The 23059-nt window shown below is 36.7% G+C and overlaps 1 protein-coding gene and 2 long non-coding RNA genes across 3 annotated transcripts; 1 reads left to right on the forward strand and 2 right to left on the reverse strand.

Moving 5' to 3' along the window:
* Positions 1-136: 136 nt before the first annotated feature.
* LOC138137163 (uncharacterized) lies at positions 137-16140 on the reverse strand. The gene is made up of 5 exons (XR_011161600.1): positions 15644-16140; positions 2955-3117; positions 2729-2892; positions 2516-2674; positions 137-541 (listed from the first exon to the last, which is right to left on the reverse strand). It is a non-coding gene; the product is annotated as an uncharacterized lncRNA (long non-coding RNA).
* Positions 12949-14296, forward strand: LOC138137177 (uncharacterized). Its single transcript, XR_011161614.1, has 2 exons — positions 12949-13944; positions 14050-14296. It is a non-coding gene; the product is annotated as an uncharacterized lncRNA (long non-coding RNA).
* Positions 16141-19697: 3557 nt separating the features above from the next.
* Positions 19698-21233, reverse strand: LOC138137040 (uncharacterized). Its single transcript, XM_069056336.1, has one exon. It carries the CDS (start codon positions 21231-21233, stop codon positions 19698-19700), a length of 1536 nt encoding a protein of 511 aa, XP_068912437.1.
* Positions 21234-23059: the final 1826 nt, after the last annotated feature.

Below are 23059 nucleotides of genomic sequence, written 5' to 3' on the forward strand. Positions count from 1 at the left end.
ACGATATTTTAGGATTAGCGTTTAGACGTCAGTTTATTCAACAGCATTTTTGAATTGATTTATTATTTAGCGAATAATTATTTATTTTTTTCAAAATTATGTACCTACTTCTATTTATGTTGCTACAAATCAATAAAATTCACAAATAATTATGTAAATTCGTCTAATTAATTATCCCTTGTCTCAGTAAATCGTTCTTTTACAATTTTTTGAACCTCCTGGAGCTGCTCGTTCGTTAATTTTGAAGCTACTAATTTTGCGTTGGCGGTTGCTACAAAAAATTCCTCTATCGCACTAGCCATTCTTATTTGATGTAATTCATTTTGTTGCTCGATTGCTTCTTTAATTTTTTGTATTCGTAACAATTTTTCCTCATCTTCTTTCTTGTAAAATCTCTTTGTTTTACGTTTTGGGTCGGTATTTATTGGAGGTCTTAAAATCGTGGACGCCGTTTCATGGGAGGAATGGGGAGCGCAATATAATTCTGGCACAAAGGATGATGGTGAAGCAGGGGTAGTACTTAATTGCTCTGTGTTTTTCTCTGTGAATAAAATCAGGATCAGATTGAGTAAAATTATTATCAAACCAGAGATACTGTAGATATAATACCGTGTTTCAAAAAATTTCTGACCAAGTAGGTTCTGAAAAACAAAAGCATTAAAAACGTATGGCGTAACTTGAATATTCATGTGGAAATGTGTTTATCACAATAATTGTTTTGAATGAACTGTCATAAAATGGCAATTTCAAAAAAAGCTTGAGAACGGTTCTTTTCCCCTACGATTCTACGAGAATTGGGGTTGGCCGTTGGCGTTAGCGCCAAGATTTCATATTGCAGTACCGCGGAGGCGCAGACGATCGCTTATATGCTTCGGATTAAAGTTAGATTATGTTTATGTACCCGGCACGGCCGCGCAACAACAACATCAACAAAAGCCAATAAACCCGGGCAATATGTGTAAACAAGTAATGTAACAACAATAAATAAATAAATTAACAACAATTAACAATAATGTGTTTTAAATTACTCTAGAGCAAGTGTTAAAAATGATAGCTTGAGCTTCGATGCACATTGGAAGACTCCTCTTTATCAAGCAACATTGGTGCAAAAAATTGCCACAAATAACGAAGAGTCTCGCGTGCTGTAGCCCCGTCTTATTGAAAATACCCTTGAGCCAGTTGGAGTTGATTGTGAAAACATCAAGAATGTTGTTCCGGTATCTTTCAGCTGTTACTGAATCTTCAAGATCCTTTCGAACGATCCTTTGACAAATTGACACTGATAACTCAGTCTGCTGCAACAGTTGCCTGAGAGATAATTGGAGTTCGTCTTCCACGTTTGACAGTCTCAATATTTTCCTCAGTACGAACTTTGGGTCGAGCACTTCTGCTGAACACTGTCACATTCTCGAAATGTGTGAAGTGTGTGACCATTGGAAAAATACGGTTCAATCATGAATATCTGTTGTTCAGGAGTGAAAATCATTCTCATAGATAACATTTTGCGAACAAAATTATTACGGCAATTAATGACGTTTTTGACAGTTTAGTTATTATTTGACAAGCTGCGCCATACGTTTTTAATGCTTTTGTTTTGCAGGACCTACTTGACCAGAAATTTTTTGAAACATACGGTACTATAAAGTGTAACCCATAGACATCTACGAGTATGTATTATACCTACTATATCCTCTAGACATTGCATTGGTTGTGGAAGAGGTAAAATTTGTGTAGCCAAAATCCGCCATCTTTCTAAGGGCAAATGTAATGCTAATGGCCTGCATACGCACTACCAAATTACATTTAAAATTTGATGACTCTTAGGGCCAGTTTATAGAAAGAGAATTAAATATTTAATTCTAATTAAATTTTAATGCGCGATTAACCCCTCAATCTGGAACTTCGATTGGTTCAATCTGATCACGTGTTCAGTTAATCTTGCATTTAATTACGATTAACTTAATTTTGCTTCTATAAACTGGCCCTAAGAAATGATTTTCGCCAATTTCTTATAAATAGATAATGGTTATATGTATTCTGTATTCAATATCCATCTATAAAAGAGAAAATTTATATGTACTTATGTAGAAACATCAATTAATTAAACATTAACATACACAACCATAATAAACTAGTATAAAACTGAATGGCATGTTCTAGATAGTTACATGTACAAACAGTCTTATTAAGTTTCTGTCTAATACTATATCATCCTTAATATTTCGATTAAATATGTTATTAAAATGATGTAATCGAATTTTTGAATAAGTTTTATAAGTTCAACTAAGTGATGGCCCTCAAATTCTTCGAATTCCAAAAGATGATCATTTAATAATGAAAAAATTGAATTGTTATTGTTACCTATCTTTATGTATATGCAACACAATATGCACATTTTTGCCCTTACCAATAGGCACGTAGTGTGCAGGCTAGAGTTGTGTCCAGATTGTCTCTGATGCAGGCTATGCAATGTCTAGAGGATATAGTAGATGTCTATGGTGTAACGTAAACAAACCGGTACACGTTGGTAAAATATTCATGTGTGGGTATACTTCCAAATCACAACTTTCAGCCCGACTTGTTCTGATGGTAGCGGCGGCAGCGGTAGTGGCAGGACTGGTGGTAAACGTCACAGAGTTTGTCGCAACAGTAATTGCACAAGTATCTCGAGCACCTATATAATAATATTCCGTAAATTTTAGTTTAAATCAATTAATAATAAAACTACGTCCAAATGCAGCTGTTGAGTCCCAATCACATTCTAAGAACAAATCAACATTTGGTGCGGCTGCATCCACCAGTTTCATTAATGGATCAGTGGACTCTGCATCTGGTGGACCACCACCAGTTTTCAACATACTGAAAATATGTTTTGTGTTTTCGGCACGTTTCCTATTATAGATTTCAAAGTGTCAGGAGCATTATATTTTTCATTTAAAAGTACATGAACTTACTTTTGTTTTAAATTAGCCCATAACTTCTTCAACTGCTTTGATGTTCGTGCTGTAGAAACTTCTGGCTGGCTGTTATAATGAGCCGCTATTTTCTCCCATGCGTCCTGTTTCTTTTGAACCGAAGTAGCATCGGATTTTTAATTTTCTATTTCACCGCCCATTTCTCGAACAAATGAGGCCAAAATTATTTTTTCTTTTTCAGCGTAGTTGGCCGTTTTCATGATTCTTAATTGAATAAAAACGAGCAAGAACGCAAGAACACAGAATAGTATATTTCAAACCAAGGTAAGAAAGTGGTTTCTTGCAGACCGCAGGCAAAGATTATAAACCGAGTCGTAGACGAGGTTTGTAAGTGCCCAAGGTCTGCAAGGACACTTTCTTAACAAGGTTTGAATACATTTTTTTCCCTACCGGCACAACTTTGTTGAAAAAAGTAAAAAAAAATGGTTATATTCGTGATTAAAACGAAAATTTTGAGAATTGAATAGTAGGCTGTGTTATTTGTTTAATTAACTTGTCATCGCATTTGAAGATTTGAGGTTTGTTCGAAAATTTGATATACACAGGGTAAAGTAATCTACCTACCTAGCTTATCTGTTTATTTTCCAGATTATATGATTGACCTACCAACTTACTTCATTGAATTGGCCTTCATTTATCAATAACTTATTTCACTTTCGACACTTTTGACATTTGTATTTTGGTACAGTTTTACCATAAACATTTCATGATTAACTTTCTTACCTTAGCGAGAAAGTTGAATTTTCTCACCTCAAATGAGGTATCCACAGCCTACATTTCTAACCGGTAGGGAGAAAAATATTTTTCAAAATTTGACAGATGTTGAAAGGTTACTATGGAAACGCGCCACTTGTGACTGTCTCCCCCGAGTTTAGCCGAACAGATGACTATAAAACGAAACAAATTATAAGCAAAAGCTTATGCTTGAGACGTTCTTACCCAAGTTAATCTTAAGTTTAGAACTATAAATACGGTCCTAATACTTTTATGTAGTGTTGTGAGTTGGTTATTTACTTGGATGTTAACTGGTCAATTAACCGGTCAATAACGTCAAGATTTTTTCATTTTTTACCAACCGGTAAATTGTTTTTAATTTACCGCTCAAAAATCAAAATTGACAGAACACTTTACCCTCATGACCATGATGGGCATGGGCTGAATGGCTGATTAACTGGTAACGTTATAACTGTATTTTAATTCACTAAACGTGCTAAACGGTAAGTCATAACACTTTATTAAATCAAAGATTATTATCAAGGTACAATAATTATTGTAGTAAACATAAACATGCCTAGAAAATACAGCATTGTATGGAAGCACTTTAGAAAATGTACTAAAGGCAAATATGTTACCGGAAAATGTAATTATTCTGGTGAAGTCTACATTTCCAATGCAAAAAGAATGAAACGACATATTGCCATCAAGTATAATAACGCCCCAAACGTCATCAAGAAATTGTTTAGTGAAAATAAAGAACCAAAGTCTGTATCATCATTATCTCTATTACCGACAGAGGACAACGTGGACAATAATGGCAACATTACATGTGATACCGACATTGGTGTGGAAATTTCAAACCAACAAGACTCTGTAAGTGGAAGAGGAAGTAGTTGTTCAAACATGTTAGGATTTCTAGATTTTTTACAACCAAAGGATAAAGAAAAACTTGATACACTCTTTGCAAGGGCAATTTATGCCACTTCAACTCCATTACGTATAGCAGAGGACCCATATTGGATTTCTTTTTTCAAACATCTTAGACCAGCATATCAGCCTCCTAGTAGATACCAGTTATCTAACTCACTTCTCGACAGAGAGTATAGTTTTATTCAGAACCAAATTAAGATTAAAATCGAGAACGCAGATGCCTTGACATTAGTGTCTGATGGTTGGACGGACAACACAGGAAATTCCTTAATAAATATATTATTCTGTACTCCTACACCAGTTTTCTTCAAGGCAGTCGATTCTAAAATGGAACCTCACACTGGTAAGTACATCACAAAATATGGGGGATGCTATGGAAGTGGTTGGCCCAAATAAAGTTAAAGCCCTTATAACAGATAATGCTGCGAATATGAAAAGTGCGTGGAGACAATTAAAACAGCGATATCCACATTTGATTATATGTGGGTGTTTGGCTTATGGGATTAATTTATTTATTAAAGACATTATATCTGTTCCAACAATAAGGCAGGCGTTGAATGAGGCAAAAGAAATAATCAAGTTTTTTAAAAACAGACAATTAAGCGGGGAATTGTTAAAAAAAAATCAATTGGAGAACGGAGGTGTAATTTATGCTTTGTCTTTACCGGTTGACACAAGATGGGGTTCCAATGCCAACATGTTAAAATCACTGTTAAGAACCCAAAAACATATACAATCAGTTACGGTAAACAAGGAGATTATGCCCAATGATTTACGAAGTCTAATTCTTAATAATTCCAATTTCTGGCCACTAATATAAAATATTCATAATCATTTAGAAATACAAACATAACAAGCATAACAAAAATGGAAGGAGATACTCCTAATATGAGTTATGTACATAAAATCATGACATCAATACAGGAAAATATTCAAGAAAAAATTACCTTTTTAACTGAAAAAAATCAAAGGTGCATCGTTAATTTTTTCAATGAAAGGAAAATGTTTATACATCATCCATGTCATTATGCTGCACATTTTTTAAACCCTTTGCTAAAGTGCCTTGATGAAGATGAAGAACAAGAAGCTATTGACTTTATTATTGATTTAGCACAGCAACTTAATTATAATGTCGAAAAAGTATGTGCTGACATAGGAGAATATAATGCGAATGCTTCTATATGGAGTAAACAATCATTATGGAGAGCAGCGGAACTAATGTCTCCCATCGTTTGGTGGAAAGGATTGTGTGGCAAAAGGGAATTGGCTAAAATTGCTGTCATTCTTTTGAGCTTACCTTCTACATCAGCATCAAGTGAAAGCAATTGGAGTTGCTTCGGTAATATAAAAACAACCAAGAGAAATCGTTTAACTGTAGAGAGAACCATGAAGTTAGTGTCAAACTCTTTACCAAAAGCCGCTAAATTGTAACCTAATCGGTCTCCAAATCCGTCGAATAATAATATTTATAAAATTATTACACTGTTTTTTTTTTTATTTTCCTCTTTTGTCAACTGTAGTTGGTTGCAAAAAAAAACGGAAACTGTCAGAATAAAATTGGCACATTTTTATGGTGTGAAACACGACCTGCTAGATAGTCAGAGTGTCTATAGCGGCCTGGGCGTAGACCGAAAAATCCTATGTTCTCATGATTCTGACTTTTAGGGTCGATTTCGGGGGTTGCTGTTAGCAACTAACTGTCATGCTATCACATCGTCATGTGCATCGTGACAATTTTGACATGCAGTCCACACACATGTATCTGCATGATGCATGCAGTCATGCGTAGTTGTCCAGTGATAAATGATACATTACTTTAATTGTAATTACAGTTTGGATATTCTAAATGGCAAAAGCAAAATGTTGCGCACTGGTTCGGTTGTGCGGGAGGGACAAACTTTCGGCGCCGCGTTTTTTGAAAATATCTCGGTCAGTGGCGAGTGCAAATTCATAGAATAATAATTTGCCCAAAATGATATTACATTCAAAACTGTACAAAACGTAAAATATCCTTTCCACTCATTTCCACCAAGAATGGCACGGATTAATTAAGCAAATATAGGTAATTGTTTTGTTGTGGACCCATCTTTATCTGAAATGACCCGCTTAGGAAATAATGTAGGTACTGCAAATCCAAGAATGAGATTATAATTTTAATATTAATCTAGAAATAGGTTTACAACATTACAACTAACGGAATTTGTTGTTGCTGCATTTACCGCAATATCAGTTCTAATATGATAAAAAAGCTAGTTCATAAACACTAACAGCAAAATGCTAAAAACCAGAAACACCACACAGAACTAGCATCAACAAAATTAATAAAATTGTTGTTATTAAAGCTACTTTTAAACTGCGACACTCTTTGAGTCTTTGACACTGCATTTTGACAACTTCACTGAATTCATTACATTTGTTTATGAGGTTATGATTATTTAGTGACATTCCCCCCTAAAGTGGCGCCGTGGAGATCACAGGCACTAAAGCTTCGCCCAGGCAGATGTATAGTGAAATATGTCAATCATCAAGACGGCGGTCGTGTGAAACCTTGCGAGATAGAGGTTAGAATTATAATCAAAATTCAATGACAATTTTAGAAATTATTTGATAGGTATTGTCAAGTAGACAATTAATTGACAAATGGACAAAACCAAATTGTACCAACTGTATTTCACTATTTCTCAAAACTATTTCCTATCTCTATTAAATGTCAAAGTGAGGTAAATATGAAATATTTTTGAGAAATAGTCAAATACCATTGACAAAAAAGGAAAACCAAAAGAAAAACACTGTTATATTATAATAAATTAAAATGGTCCAATAATATGAACTCCCAAAATTCATTTAGTTTTGTTACTTTCACTTTGAGATGATAGGAATGTAGGTACTGTTATTTTTATTATTTTTTAATTTTAAACCTACCTCTTCACCGTTATTACCGTACCGTACAGTTACTTGGGGATGATTAGTGGTCCTAGGTAAGTACCTAGAAGGACCGGGAAAATCCAAGAATCCATTTGTTATCGAAAGAGTCAAAATTCCTGGTACACATTATAAAATTTCCAGTACAGACTATCAAGCTGCAAACGTTTGGAACCATCGAAATCAAGTATTATTTACGACATTTGTGTTGGTTCTTGCTGTTATTAAATAAAAACTTTATTAATTATGATTGAATCGTTGTTTGGTCAGAGAATTCAATTTTTTATAGGTAGGTACAGGTACATAGTTATGACTAGGGCCCGGATTTTAGGCAATTAAAAAGTCGGAAATAGGTGCCTAAAATAGTCCCTTAAACTACTGCAAATAGTCCCTTAAAAACTGAAAATAAACCACATTAGGTCCTTAAAGTTGTGGTTAATTAAATTAAAAAATGGGTTTTTAAAGTTTTAAGTACACCCAACAAGATATTTACTAATTATTCTTTATTAATTCATTTATTTTCAACGGAAAGTTAAGCGTTGAACAAATCTGACAAACAACATTGAAACAACTTTTTTTCACAAACAACGGTTGACATGACGTCCTCCGCACACTCGGTTCGCATCATTCGGTTTTTTCGATGGCGTCAAAAAAAATGTATTTCAAAAAGATAATTGTGAACGAATCGTAGAGATATTACAAAAACTATTGTACAATACACGTCCGTTAGGGCCTTTACAGCCTCGCCAGTATTATTCGACTCGCTCTGCGAGCTCGTCTCACAAAATCTCTGGCTCGGCAGTAAAGGCTGTCCTAACGGACTTCTACTGTAAAATACTATTACCGTATTTGTAGTGTCAGTATTCCGAAATAATGGTTTATGGGATAACGGGAACGGGTTTGTTCGCCGTCGCCTGTGTCGGCATTTCTACCTGACAGAAAATGCATGCATTTTATGACCATAACTTCTGCTCGAAGGACCCCCGGCAAATTGATTGACACCCGTCAAAATTTACAGAGTATACAACCCACATTCCTCAAAACTGGAATTTTATTTTACTCCACTGGAGCCTTAAGGAGAACACACCAATAAAGTTGCGCGGCAGACGCAACTACGTTGGTCCAGTCCATTTTTCGATTTCTAGGGTGGGCAGGTAGAACCGCTTACCGGCCATGCGGCGTCAGAGGCGTACGTTCATTCGTGATCTGGTTTAGTCCAGTCAAATAGGGATTCAACCTCGGAATGAAAGATAATAAGCTGCAAATTTGTATAAACCTTTGTTTTGACATTTTATAAGTTGGCTCAAAAGTCTCATAGAATCTCGTGTACGCGGGTCAAGATATTGAAGGTCAAAGGTCGCAAAAATCGGTTTTTTGTAAATATCTCGTTTCCTCTGCTCTAAATGACATTTAGAGTTATTAGAAAAGTTGTAGGGAATGAAATTCTCTACAAATTTGTTCTTAAGGCAATATTTTATACATTTAACGGTTCTTGAGATAGAGCGCGAAGAGTGGGGAGCGTTTACCCGTATGTGTGATACTGATAACGCTAGGCTTCATTACATACTATGAGTTGTAAAGCTAATTATTTATTAAAAATATTATAATTATGAAGAAACTTTAGATATTTAGTAATTAATACAGGGTGGTCCCGATATAACCTGCCAGAAGAAATCCAGTAATAGGTGACGATGAGTAGAACTCACACACAAAAAAAGTTTCTAATAAAAGTCTTTTCGTTTTCGAAATAAAAATAATTGAAAATTTGGTCAAAATTTGCTGTACGCTAATGAGTTAATCGGTTTAAAAAAGGTAATTCTGGTTACTTGGCTGCGATTTCTTTAGCAACGGTACCTGCAACACCTATGACATTTGTCAAGTTTAATTTTAAATTTGCGAATCCTTCAAAAAGTTATGAAATTCACGAAACAAGAATACGCCGATTTGCATTTACTCTATGGCGAAACACGTGGTAATTCAAGACCGGCAAGGCTACCATACGGCGAGCGTTTTCCTGAAGGAGTCCTTCCGTCTCGTTGTACTTTTGTGGAGCTACATCTGCATTTATGTGAGGTTGGTTCTGACTGATTCCAATACGATGGCGTCCCCGATCCTCCATTTAACCCCTCTGGATTTTAATTTTTGGGGCCAAACGAAAGATTTGGTATACGAAGTTGAAATAAATACAAAAAGCCAACTCCAGAAACGCGTAACAGACGCCGCGAACCAGATTAATAAATACCCAGAAATGCTGAATTCTGTTTATGAAAATTGGTACCAGCGTACTCAAATGTGCTTAAATGCCAACGGAAGGCAAATAATGTGTCTAGTCTAGTTTACCTTTCATTAGTTAGTAGATATTCTCAGTTAGAGTTGAAAGTACGAATATGTAAAGTGTAAATAAATTTATTCAATACATTTATTTAACTACAATTAAGACGATACTCTTATTACACAGTTCTTCCACAATTTTGCACACACTACCTCTACATTTATTTACACATTGAGGAACACCACTTTATTTATTACTCATTCATCTCAGTCTACAAAATCAGCTTTTGTACCTAAATAAGCTGGTGAATTAACGCACGCAGTTACAGCGTTTTCAATAAATGTCATTAATTTAGTTTGTCAGATTTGAAATTTGTCATAAACGATACAGGTACCTATGTTGCTTAGATACTGCCATCCTTGCAAACACCAACAATTAATTCCTGAGTAGGTACGTATTTTTGTGGTCAGCAGCGTCGAATGGGTGTGGATAGGGGTTAATTTATCCCCATTATTTTGGACCTAACGAAGGGGGTTTTTTTTGGACTTGTTAGATCCTTCTCATGACCCAGAATTTTTTTGGCAGGTTATATCGGGACCACCCTGTATATCATATTTCTAGATATTAATGATATTATTTATAAATCTGCTTAGTAATATTTACTTCATTTATATTAATACATAATAAGATATTACAATGAAATAGTTTAACTACATTTTAATTATATTTTTTATTTACCAACAGTTTACCATAAATCTATTATGATTCAAGTTAAAATGTGAGGGGGATTTTTTCTGTTATTTTTATTATTAATAGCAAGCATGCAGCTTAATATTCCTCTTGTTCGTCACCGTCTTCCTCTTCTGGTCGTTCACTTGAATTTCCAATTCATTATCATTATCCTCGTTGTTTGTTACATTCTGACATATTCACTTTCTTCTTTAAGATCATCTGGATATGATGAAGCATTGAGGCATGCTTGTCCATTACACTGACCACAAACTGAGGAGCATTGCACGCCTAATTTTCTACATCCGCAACTCGAACCACAACCTTTCTTGCAATTGCAAAATATCCTATAGAGCAGTGCTGGTGGTAATAATGTTCTTGTCGGTTCCAGGATGTCATTTTGCAATATCCACCCCCATTCCTGGGGTTCTAAATTATTCCCTACCCAAGTTTGAATACACTTGTAGGTGGAAGAGATGATAACTGCATCGGTTTGTTGAGTCTTGTTGATTTGATGAATTGCGTATATCGAAAATTGTCAATATTGTGTTCTGATTTTGGAGCATTATACATTTCTAAAAAACACGTATCCCATTTTCAAAAATGTTTCTAGAGGACAGTTTTCTTGCTGAAATACTTGAGGTGATTGATCCAAATTGGAATGTTTTTCAAACATTTTAATAATTGATAGTAATATACCTAGGTATTCACGAGTTTACACATTTCAAAGAAAAAATACTTAATTTCTTTCCTACTTAAAATATAATTATGATACATAAAAATATAATTAAAATGTACCTATTTAAACTATTTCATATTAATATAAATTAAGTACCTAAATATTATTAAAAGGATGTCTGATTTTTATGAATAATACATAGGTATCTATTAATATAATACCTATATTAAATAGTAAATAATTAAGGTTTCTTCATAATTATAATATTTTTAGTTAAGTAATTAACTTTATAAATCGTACAATGTATTGGAGTCCATAGTTGACCTAGCGTTATCATCATACATACATACGGCTTAACGCTCCCCACTCTTGGCGCTCTATCTCAAGAACGGTTAAATGCATCAAATATTCCTTAAGACCAAATTTGTAGAGAATTCTATGCTCTACAACTTTTGTGATAACTCCAAATGTCATTTAGAGCAAGGGAAACGAGATATTTACAAAAAAACGATTTTTGCGACCTTTGACATTCAATATCTTGACTCGCGTACACGAAATTCTATGAGACTTTTGAGCTAACTTATAAAATGTCGAAACAAAGATTTATACAAGTTTGTAGCTTATTATCTTTCATTCCGAGGTTTACCCCTTTTCTCGCCTTATTTGACTGGACTAGTTTGCCAGTGTACGTTTCGTTGTTTCGTGATTTCAGGGTTGTTTTCTATTGCATTAAAATCAGTTCTTTTCAGAACTAAATAATTTTTATTTCTTTATTTGAGCGAGGTTAGTATTGGCTAAAAGCGGTATCACAATCATTCAAATAAAAACGTATGGCATCATTTCTGAACGCAAGTGATACACCACTGGACAAAACTTCACGGACAGATTTGGATGACTCAACGTGTTCTCTTTAAAGTGTGCGGACAATATCTGCCGATCGCGTTGCTGAAGGCGTCGTATAGGCTTGCCCGATATCGATTGACGCGCCGCCAAGTGGCGGAGCGCGGCGTTTTTCGGTTTGTAAACAAACAGTTTCGTATTTGACGACGTGTAAAATCGGCTTTTTGAAAGTAAGAAATTCAAATTATTTAGAAAAAAAAAACAGAGTAATCAATCGGGGAGGTGTTTGCTGTGTTCCAGGTTTCAAAAATACCGAAAAAAAGAATCGGTAACTGAAATTTTAATAATGTATTTGGCATGCGTACTTGCCAACAACAAAGAACCTCTTATTCGTGAGAATTAAAAAACAACAATTAAATGTTACTTTTTATACAATAAATAAATAAATAATAGACGCATAACGCAGTTAATTTCAATTGGATTAATAATTTACATGACTTACGTTAAATTTGCTGGACAAAGTACATAAAGCAAAAAAAAAAAGAGTGTCGTAAAGACGCACGATAGAAGTGAAACTTTTGTATTACAGGAAAATCAGAATATTGTAAATTATCACTGATAGATGCAAGAGGCGGTGGCTGAGCCGGCGATTACAGTTTCGCCCGTAATCCTTTCATGCATAAATTAAAGATTACACTTTCGTCCAAATAGTTCAAATCTGTAAAACTGTAAATATGCAGTTTCGTCCGACGATAGATCAGGTATATAGTACGCTGGGGTGGCTGGGTTTTATTACCTACCCTTTGGAAAAACCCGGTAACTGCTACCCCTACCCGCACCTGCATCAGTATCGGCAGGACAGTATTTTCAGTTCTCATTCTGAATTAGTTGCAAAGTAAAATCTAAGTTTGCAAAATGGAAAATTTAGACATCCAAAAAAGTGTTTCTAAACGTGGAAAAGTATTGTTGATTGTTAACAATTATAAGTTCAGTTTTTGTGATAAATTGTTGAATGGTGAGTCGAGATGAAGATGCAGAGTTCCAAAGTGCAACGCCACGATCTACACAATTGGTGAAGATTTTTTAATATCACGGCATAATTTAATCCATTCTCACGAGGAACTCAGTAAGTCAGCACTACAAAAACAATTCGTGGCAGTAGCAGCTAAACGCAAGGCTTCTGAAGATATTGGATTGCAACCTAAAAGAATTATCCATTCTGTTTTAAAAGAAAATGAATCTGATCAACTAACCATTGATGACGTAAAATCTGTAAAAAGGAGTATATACGGAGAAAGACGCAAGAAGTTTCCAAAGTTGCCTAAATCTTGTTTGGAATCGCATTGCGCTTTGGAGGACATAAAAGAAAAAATAATTACTAACAGAAAAGAAAATTTTTTGATGATTAACGATATTGAATCCAACATAATAAGTTTTTCGTGCGACGTAAATTTAAAGCATTTGTGCAGATGTACTCGTATATTCTTGGACGGAACTTTCAAATACTGTCCAAAGTATTTCTTACAATTATTCGCACTTCATGGATACTATAATGGGCATTATATTCCGTTGGCATTTTGTTTGCTCAAAGATAAATTAACAGAGACGAGAGACGTATGCAAAATGTCTAACTATTCTGTTAAACAAATGTAAGGAAATAAATTTGAAGTTCCAACCACAAGAAATTGTGATCGACTTCGAAAAATCTATTCACAACGCCGTCAAAATTCTATGGAATGAAGTTAAAATAATAGGCTGTCGATTTCATATTAGTCAAGCATGGTGGAGGAAAGTTCAAGAATTGGGGCTATCTAAGGATTATAAAGAGAGAACCGAAGTTGGAAAATGGATTGGATACTGTTTTGGTCTTCTTTTTTTGGGTAAAAAAATTACTTATTATTTTGTACAATTTCACATTAATTTTATGTTAATGTAATTTTCATGTATTTTTCTCTTTAAATATTTTTTTTTTTCTCTTTCTACAGAACCCGAAAGTGTTGGTGACTGTTTAGTATTCGAGCTGAATGAAATCAGGCCACATAATCAGCAACTGGAAAAATTTCTAGATTATTTTAGATTTTAGAAACGAGAAAACTACTTAAAAGAAAAAATAAAACAATTAGATGATAACCAAATTACTCGGCTTCAGTTCATTAAATTGACTTCCCACTATTTTAGTTTTTAATTGAATGTAAATATGTATATAAATATAATAAAATTATATATACAGTTTATTTATTTTCATTGTTGCAAACCCTGTCTTTCGACATGTCTTAACATTGGTAGAGACAGGTACTCAATAAATTTTATTAAGTACAACAGGTACTGCCGGACGAAAGTGCATGTACCCTAAAATTGAGTCCGGCCGAAACCGTAAGTTTTGCAGGTAGGGCGTTTTAAGGACTAGGTAATTAAAAGATTTCTCCGGACGAAACTGTATGTACCCGGCTGAGCCGAGATGCTAGTTGCTGGTTCATTGTCTTTATTATTTACACCGTTTTTTTCACATTCTGAACTGTCACTTCACTCGTACGTTTTCTCTCACGCCACGCTCTTGTTCTTTCTGCGCCTGACTTAAGCATATTTACAACAAAATTGTATATTTTAACGATAACACTAAACAATATCTATCAAAATGCGTAACTCATTGTTCATTTTTAATTAAAAGAGAGGACATTATCGACAAATTGGTGAGTGTGACAAAGACAGAAGTATGTGTACACAATTTTAAGGGATGTTTGTATCGTCTTAAACAGATTATTATAATTTACATAATTAATTAGACTCCAAATTAAGTGAGATGGAAATATTGACGCAACCGTTGTGCGAGACAGTGTTTACCCCCACCACTTCAGAATTTCAAGACCCTCCCATAAAGTTTCACTTCAAAAAATTTTATTTCGTTGCACCTTAATATGCACTTGATCTTTAGGAGAATAGACAAAAAGTCGCAATTTTGTGCATGAAATTGCTCTTTGGCAATGAGAATGTTCCAGATACTATTAAAATTGCGCTAATTCCTCTTTAAATATGTTTTTATATCGCTAAATCTCAAAAATCACACTAAAAACGTTCCAAATCGAAATTCTGTCGTTGAACTTGCTCATTTATTTAAAATATAGCAACAATTTCCGAATCGAAAATTTTACCTTTACACATTTTTTTCCCGTAAACAGCTCGTATCAATCGACTGAAAGCCGCAAGTTATTATTTGCATGATTTATTGTACACTTGAATGCGAAAATTTCAAAAATTCCTGTGTTTTTATGAATGATATTACATATCAAGACAGGGGGAACTTTGAAAACACTAACTGAAAGCTGCGCAATGCCTCCGCGAGGCGGCGCGGCAGTCGTCAGAAAACGATATCGGGCAAGCGTATTAGATTGGCGGGACAATTGCGCCAACTGATATTGTTGAGCCGCTATTAATGCAATTAGTGTTTCTTGCCACTGTACCTTGGGCCGTTTTGGGGTGGGACTTTTTGGGGACTCTATGTCGCTTTCGTTGTAGTCGCTGTCGACGTAGCCGACAAGTGAACAGGGAGAACGCTTTTCCGCCGCCATATTGGTCGCTTACCGGGAGTTGTTTTCTCGATCTCAGGCTGGTCACTATTATTTGAGGCGTCGCTTCTATCCCACTTCTGATGTTAGCTTTCGGGGGGTGAACACCCACAAACACACACTGAATAATAACAAAATTTTATTACATTAACCTCCCTGCCACCACACCGTGCTACCCGCGTACACGAGATCTCGATAATAATAATAATGATAATATCTTAGTCTATTGCGCATGGACGTCTCCGCTGGGAGTCCATAGAGATGGGGATGATAGAAACCTCTGGTACAGATCGCAGGGTGGTATCTATGGTTGACTGCTAACAAATATTTAGTCTTAACAGCCCTTTCACAATGGCGTTAACGTTACGTCGATGTTAAAACGTTAATGTTAACGTTGGATCTAATTACATGTATTTCAGTACTTTTTATAAATTATTTCCGTTGGCTAATGTTAGAATGTAACGTTAAGAATCCAGAACATTTCTATAGTCTATTTTTTCCTGGTAGGCGCGTGCGTGCGTATTTACAAAATCCTGCAACGAAATGCGACTTTCCTATTGGCTACTTTGTTTTTCTACTTACACTAGAGAAATGTGCAATATTGCAGTGTTCTGTACTGTCAATCAGGTCCAAGCTGCCATTTTTGTTTCATCGTGTCTTAATTTTCCTTTCGTGTTTTGTGTGTGTTTTTTTGTGTGTTTTGTGTTGTGTCCATTTATTTATTAAAAAAACAGTTCTTAGAGGTTAAGAAGTTCTTATATGTCAACAAGATGTCTCAATTTCGATCACCAAATAAACGGCGTAAGTTGGATTTATGCTAACAGCAAGTAACAGTTTTTTATTAATGCATATTTATAGCAAATTTCTCACAAGCCGAGAAAGAAATGATCGTTAAAGTATTTCGTGGGATCTCCAAGGATTTTGCCGAGTTAACCAAGACGGCAAAAGGAAGGAAAAAACTGCAGATTATACTGGTATTGTTTTCTGATTTTTTTTTGTTGTATCACAGCTTAATTACTTTGTGTTGAAGGTTGTGGATTTAGAGAACCATTCAACGATACTTGGCGGAAGAAAAGAAGTGTGGGCAATTACAGGCACCGAAGAAACCTGATAGGAAATGTATGATTCAATTGGATGAACATCAAAAATATCTCATTCGAAAAACAGTGCACTCATTTTTCTCTGCAAACAGAATTCCTACAATTGATGCTGTGTAAATTAAGCCTTTTCCTTTTCTCTAGCAAGATACATGGTTATTATAAATGATTGTAGTCGAAGCAGGCCATGTCCATGTTATGAAATTTTTGCCGCTTTCATGTGAACTGTCAATTTTTGTCGATGTCACTGTAATTATTTTTAGATTTTTAGGTGAAAAGTGCGGTGATGATTATTTTATTTTATTTTATTTGAAATTAACGATTGAATCCAAAAGTATGGAGTTGTTTTGTACCCAATTTAACTCCTGTATGTATTAAATAAAAATAAAAAATGTACATTTAATATTTGTTATCAATTTTTCCACGAGTTTATTCATAAACTTTTTTGTTTACATTTTACAAATTATACAAAAATTAAATCATGAACATGAGTTTTAATGTGCAACCGCAAATACTGATCCCCTAGATAATATGCAACCAAAAATACTAACAATTCCTGCATCCTGCTAAAAATCTTAGCTATGTGATTCTACCTTTCGGAGATGCGCGCGCACGCGCCTACCAGGAAAAAATAGACTTTAGAACTATCGTTATAACGCTAACAATATAATGCAACATTAATTTTCATTATAACGTCATTGTGAACGGTCCACAATGTTGTAGTGACCCAGTTTAAAATTTAAATTTTAATTCTCGGTGCCGCCACGAGAGCGCGCCAAATGTGAAGGTACTAGCGGCTAGATTAGGAACTGAGGGATGGGGTTGGCATTGGCAACGCTGTTGAAAAGCGGAAATATAGCAGGGGTGAAAACGGGCTCGCGCGGGTGGTTGAAGGGGGTAGGCCACTTTTGTTTGGTTTTTCGAAACGAACACACCTTGCGAAGAGCGATCCAGTTTCTCAAATTTGTAAGTTAAATCTGACTCAATTTCACTTCCGTCCCGAGTAGATATTTGTGTCCCCGTGAGGAATTCGACGTTTTTCATTCACCTGGGTAGGTAATTTATTCCACGTTCGTTGGCTTTTTGTTTTTTTGTTTTTGGGACCAGGACCACGTGGTAAGGGTCTTGTTTCAGAATTCACAGAATACAACGACTGATTATTTCACTTTTATTTGTTCGCGAGCGTGGGGTCGATCACGTGGTTGAGTTATCGCCTCTCGCACACGAAAGGAAAATTGTAAATATTAAATTCTGACTTGCTAAGATCACAAATTTGTTAAAATCATAATTTGTTCGTATCGGAGGAAAAGTTTGTGTCATGTAATTGGGAAAGCAGTTTAGAGCGACATCAGCGTTCGTTTCGTCACGGGCTGTAATAAATGTTCCGCACTTCGATAGGCATTGATTGGTGATTGGGACTATGTAGATCACTGCACGTTGTAGTTTCGTTCGCTCAGCGTAATTTCTTTTCTTTTTTTTGTTTGTTCCCTCCGAACCTACGCGTGAGATTCACGTCCACACCACAGTATACCTTCTAAGCAGTAGTCGCACTCCGCAAAATCTTTGTATTCAGTTGTAAGTCCGCGCTAGTTACTGCGCATAAGAGATCCAATACCCCCGATTTAAATTCCTGTCCGTAACGTTTAATTTCATGTAAAACGCCTGTTAAATTCATTGCGCAGTAACTTGCGCGAAAGCACAACCGTTTCAGAAAACATCAAAGTGCCGACGTCGAGTGAGACTACTGCTTAAGCTACGATTTCTTAGAGAAGTACGCCGCGCACAACTCACGGTAAGTCGTGCGCTGCGCACAACCGCGTAAATCTAATCGGTTGATACTGATGGAAGCGTTTTCTTAGAAAAAGCCAACAATGCGTTCAACTGAACTTTTTCTAAGAAAACGCTTCCATCAGTATCAACTGATTAGATTTACGCGATTGTGTGCAGCGCACGACTTACCGTGAGTTGTGCGCGGGTACTTCTCTAAGAAACCGTAGCTTTAGAAGGTATACTGTGTCCACACATGGAAGTTGTGTGTCCCGTCCCCTCCGAACCTACGCGTGAGATTCACGTCCATACATGGAAGTTGTATGTTCCTTCACCTCCCTTCCGGCCGGCATGCGGATGTAGAAATAGGGCGCGGGGGTGTCGCATGCGTTAGAGGTTGTAGGAATGGTCACACATGTACTCTGTAGTTGTTGTCTCTCCATTTAAACGGCTCGTGACGACATCGCGCGTCCCCGTATCTTAACTGTACCGAAATGAAATGTTTGATTGTAATTAGAGTTTAAGAAAAATTTGTTATGAAGTTTGAAAAGATTTCGCCTTTGGGATACCGTTTACGGGGGTTTTATCGGTCCCGTTTTGCAATAACCGTGTTTTATAATTTGTTTATTTTTGGTATTTTGTCGGAAAAAATTCGTTCATTCACCTTAATTCAAAAATCCACTCTGTCGGTTCGTTTGGCATATGCGAGTGCAACGTGAGATTTGGCATTGTGTCTAATTTCTTGTTTGCCTTTATTTCTTTAAAAATTCATCGTTTGCTGTTTCGATTTTGGTAAATTATGTATTTTGTGTTGCATCGTTTAATGCTGTTTATTTGTGTATATATTTTATTTTGTTTTGTTGCCATCTTGCGTTGCTCGTTTCAAAATTCAAAGTTATTGCAGATCAAAATAATTAAATGAAATAAAAGTATGGCGTCCTCCACACCTAGTTGTTTCATTTCTATCGACACGCTTCCAACTGGAACCCTCATCGTTTGCATTCCGAAACTTTTTCCGCCAAAAGAAAATCACAACATAGGGCTCCTCCGATTCGATGACGATCACAACCACATTTGTTACCGTTTTACTCAGGTTCAAATATTTGGCGGAAAAAGTAATGTTTTTTTTTTTTTTTATTTATTTAAAATTTTATAGGGCTTCAACAGCTGTGGTTATTAGCCCTATGTTATTCTACATTATTGGTTTTATAGTAAGTGGTATATTTCACAATCTCGTATGTATTGGATGACGTGTTCGGGTTCCGTGTTCAGGATGGTTGTCATGTTGTTTGCTAGTTGGTTTTTCTCTCTGTGGTGTTGTAGGTTTGGGCAGTCTAGTAATATGTGTTTGACTGTGGTGGGTGTGTTGCATCTTCTGGATGTTGGTGTGTTGCTTCTTTCGAGTAGGTGCTTATGGGTTAGTGCTGTGTGGCCGATCCTTAGTCTCCTGAGGATGACCGATTCACGCCGTGTCAGTTCTTTGTGGCTTTTGGGTTGAAGGTCGGGGGCGATGTGGCGTAATTTGGTGTTAGTATTTTTCCATTGAGTCTCCCAGTCGGCGTGTATTGATCTTTTTATTATGCTTATGGCATCGGTGAGAAGGAGTGACTCTTGGGTTTCTTGACCGGCCTGAATTGCGTCCCTAGCGGCTTGATCTGCCTTATCGTTGCCTTGCAGGTTACAGTGAGATGGGATCCACACGAAGAGAATTGACTTGTCTTGTTTTTCCGTTTCGTAGAGGGTTTTTTGGATGAGGTGTAGGAGGTGGTTTTTTGGTGATGTGCGTCGGATTGCTTGAATGGCACTGAGGGAGTCGGTGCAGATGATAATGTTCTTTTGGTCTAATGTTTGACTATAGCATAGGGCCTGGTGGATAGCATAAAGTTCGGCGGTGTGGATACTGCTTTCGTTGGATAGCTTGAACTTTCTCTCAGTTGCGTTTTGTGGGGAGTAGAAGGCACATCCTACTCCTTCGTGTGTTTTCGATGCATCCGTGTATATGACTATGTCATGTGTATGAGCCTCTCGTATCGTGTCTAGTTGTATTTGTATCTGAGCTGGGTTGGTTGGTTTCTTTGTGTGTGTCAGTATTGTTAGGTTCGTTTTGGGTGTTTTATATCTCCAGGGTGGGTATGGCGCCGTTGGTGTGGGAAATAATTTTTTGAGGATGTCGGTGGTTGGTTGTGTGTCGTGGAAGAAAGGTTTTGGTGTTGTAGCATTTGCCGCGTATTCTTCTGAGTAAGGATTTGCGGTCACCTTGTTGTGTAGCGGGTGTGATCTGAGGGTAAGCACTTTGAGTTTCTGTGTGTGTGTAAGTTGCTTTCTGCGGAGTGGGAGTGGGGTCTCATTTGATTCGCGGTGAAGGCTTAGTGCTGGGCTTGTTCTGAAGGCGCCAAGTGCTAGTCTGAGGGCTGTGTTTTGTATGGTGTCTAGTTTGCGGAGTTGGGATCTTGTTGCTGATCCATAGGCGGGGGATCCATAGTCTAGTTTAGATCTTATCGTGGCTCGATAAGTGCGTAGGATGGTCCTTTCGTCGCTCCCCCAGTTGGTGTGAGCTATGGCTTTCAGCAGATTTAGGCGTCGAAGGCAGTCGTTCTTTAAGGTGGTGATGTGTGTCGAAAAGGTCAGTCTCGCGTCGAAGGTCATGCCTAGGTATGTTTGATGTTGTACCTGTGTTAGTGGTTGACCGTAGAGTTGCAGCGGCTCTAGTGCTTCTTTGTTGCGTCTTCTGGAGAACCGCATTATGGTTGTTTTTGTTGCAGAGCAGCGAAATCCAGTTTCTGCGGACCATTTCTCTATTATTTGTAGTGAGTTCTAGATTATCTTTTGGGTGGTGGTTATTTGTGATCCTCGGCAGAATATTATCAGGTCGTCGGCGTATATTGAGGCTACTACTGGTTTGGGTATTATTCCAGGGAGGCTGTTTATCGCTACAAGGAATAGTGTGCTGCTTAACACTGAGCCTTGAGGTATTCCGTTCGTTTGATGGAAGGTGTTGGACAGCTTGCCGTTTATCCTTACTTGGAATGTTCTGTTTTCCATGAAATTACGTAAAAACTGGAGCATGTTACCGGTTACTTTCCAGTCTGTTAGCTTTTTTAGAACATTATATCTCCAGACTGTGTCAAATGCTTTTTCGATGTCTATAAATGCTGTTAGCATTTCCTGTCGGTTTGCTAGGGCGTGACATGCCTCTGTGTGTAGTAGCAATATGGAGTCGAGAGTGGATCTGTTGGGCCTGAATCCGTTTTGAGCATTGTGAAGTAGTGATTTGTCTTCCATATACCCCATTAGTCTTGCGTTTACCATTCTCTCGAGTAGCTTGCATAAAGTGCACGTGAGTGATATTGGACGGTAACTGTTTGCTTCGGTTTTTTGTTTTCCGGGTTTGAATACGGGAATGATGACTGCTTTTCTCCAAATGTCTGGGAATTTTTGCTGTTGCCATATGTTATTGAATATCTTGAGGACGACTCCTTGAGCTTTTGGTGTTAGGTTCTTTATTAGTAAGTCTGGAATGCTATCTGGTCCCGCGCTTGATGCCCTTGGTCTGTTCATAGCTGTCTGCATCTCTGTTGGCGTGAATTCGTGGTTGATCGGGTTCCCGTTGTCGTTGCTGTCATATTGAAGTGGGAGATTCTCGCTCTTTTGTTTGTGTTTTAGGAAGTCTTTTGAATAATGGTTATCACTGGATGCTTTTTGATATTGTTCGCCTAGGATGTTTGGCATTTGTATCTCGTCTGTCGTTAGTGTGCCGTTGGACTGGTTGAGAGCTGTTATTTTGTAGAATCTTTTTTTGCCTTTTATCTTGTGGATTGTTTTCCATATCTTCGACGTTGGGGTGTTCGTTGTTAGTGTCGAGATGTAATCTTCCCATGCTTGTTGCTTCCTCTTTTTTATGGTTATCCTCGCCTTGGCTCTTGTTTGTTTCAGTGCTATGAGGTTCTGTTGGGATTTGTGTTTTTTGTAGCGGTATAGAGCTTTCTTGCTTGCTCGTGTGGTTGTTTCGCATTCGTCGTTCCACCATGGGACTGGGTTGTGTCTGCGACGTTGTTGTGTGTATCCTATATTGAGTTCTGCTGCGTCGATCATTATCTTGGTGAATTGCTGTACTTGTGTCTCGGGGTCTGTATATTCTAGGATAGAATAGCAGTTCTGATCTATGTAGTTCTGATATTCTGTCCAGTTGGCTCTTTTAAAGTTCCATTGTTGTGTTGTTTGATGGATTATAGTTTGTTCGGGGTGGGTTTCTATTTTTATAGGGTAGTGGTCGCTGTCGTGTAGGTCATCCAGAGGTTTCCATGTGTAGGTCGTTGCATTCTCGGGTGTAGTGAAGCTAAGATCTATTGTGCTGAATGAGCCGTGTTGTATGCTGAAGTGTGTTGGATCTCCAGTGTTTAGTATCACTATGTCTTCGTGTAGGATGATGTCTTCTATTATTTTTCCTTTTTTGTTTATTTGGGTGGAGCCCCATGTTGGGTGGTGTGCATTGAAATCTCCTACCAGTAGGTATGGAAAAAGTAATGTATTCAAATCATTACAATGTAATTTTGAATTTCTAGATCTAA

This window comes from Tenebrio molitor, chromosome 8 (genome assembly GCF_963966145.1).
Source record: "Tenebrio molitor chromosome 8, icTenMoli1.1, whole genome shotgun sequence".
In the NCBI taxonomy this organism is placed as follows: domain Eukaryota; kingdom Metazoa; phylum Arthropoda; class Insecta; order Coleoptera; family Tenebrionidae; genus Tenebrio; species Tenebrio molitor.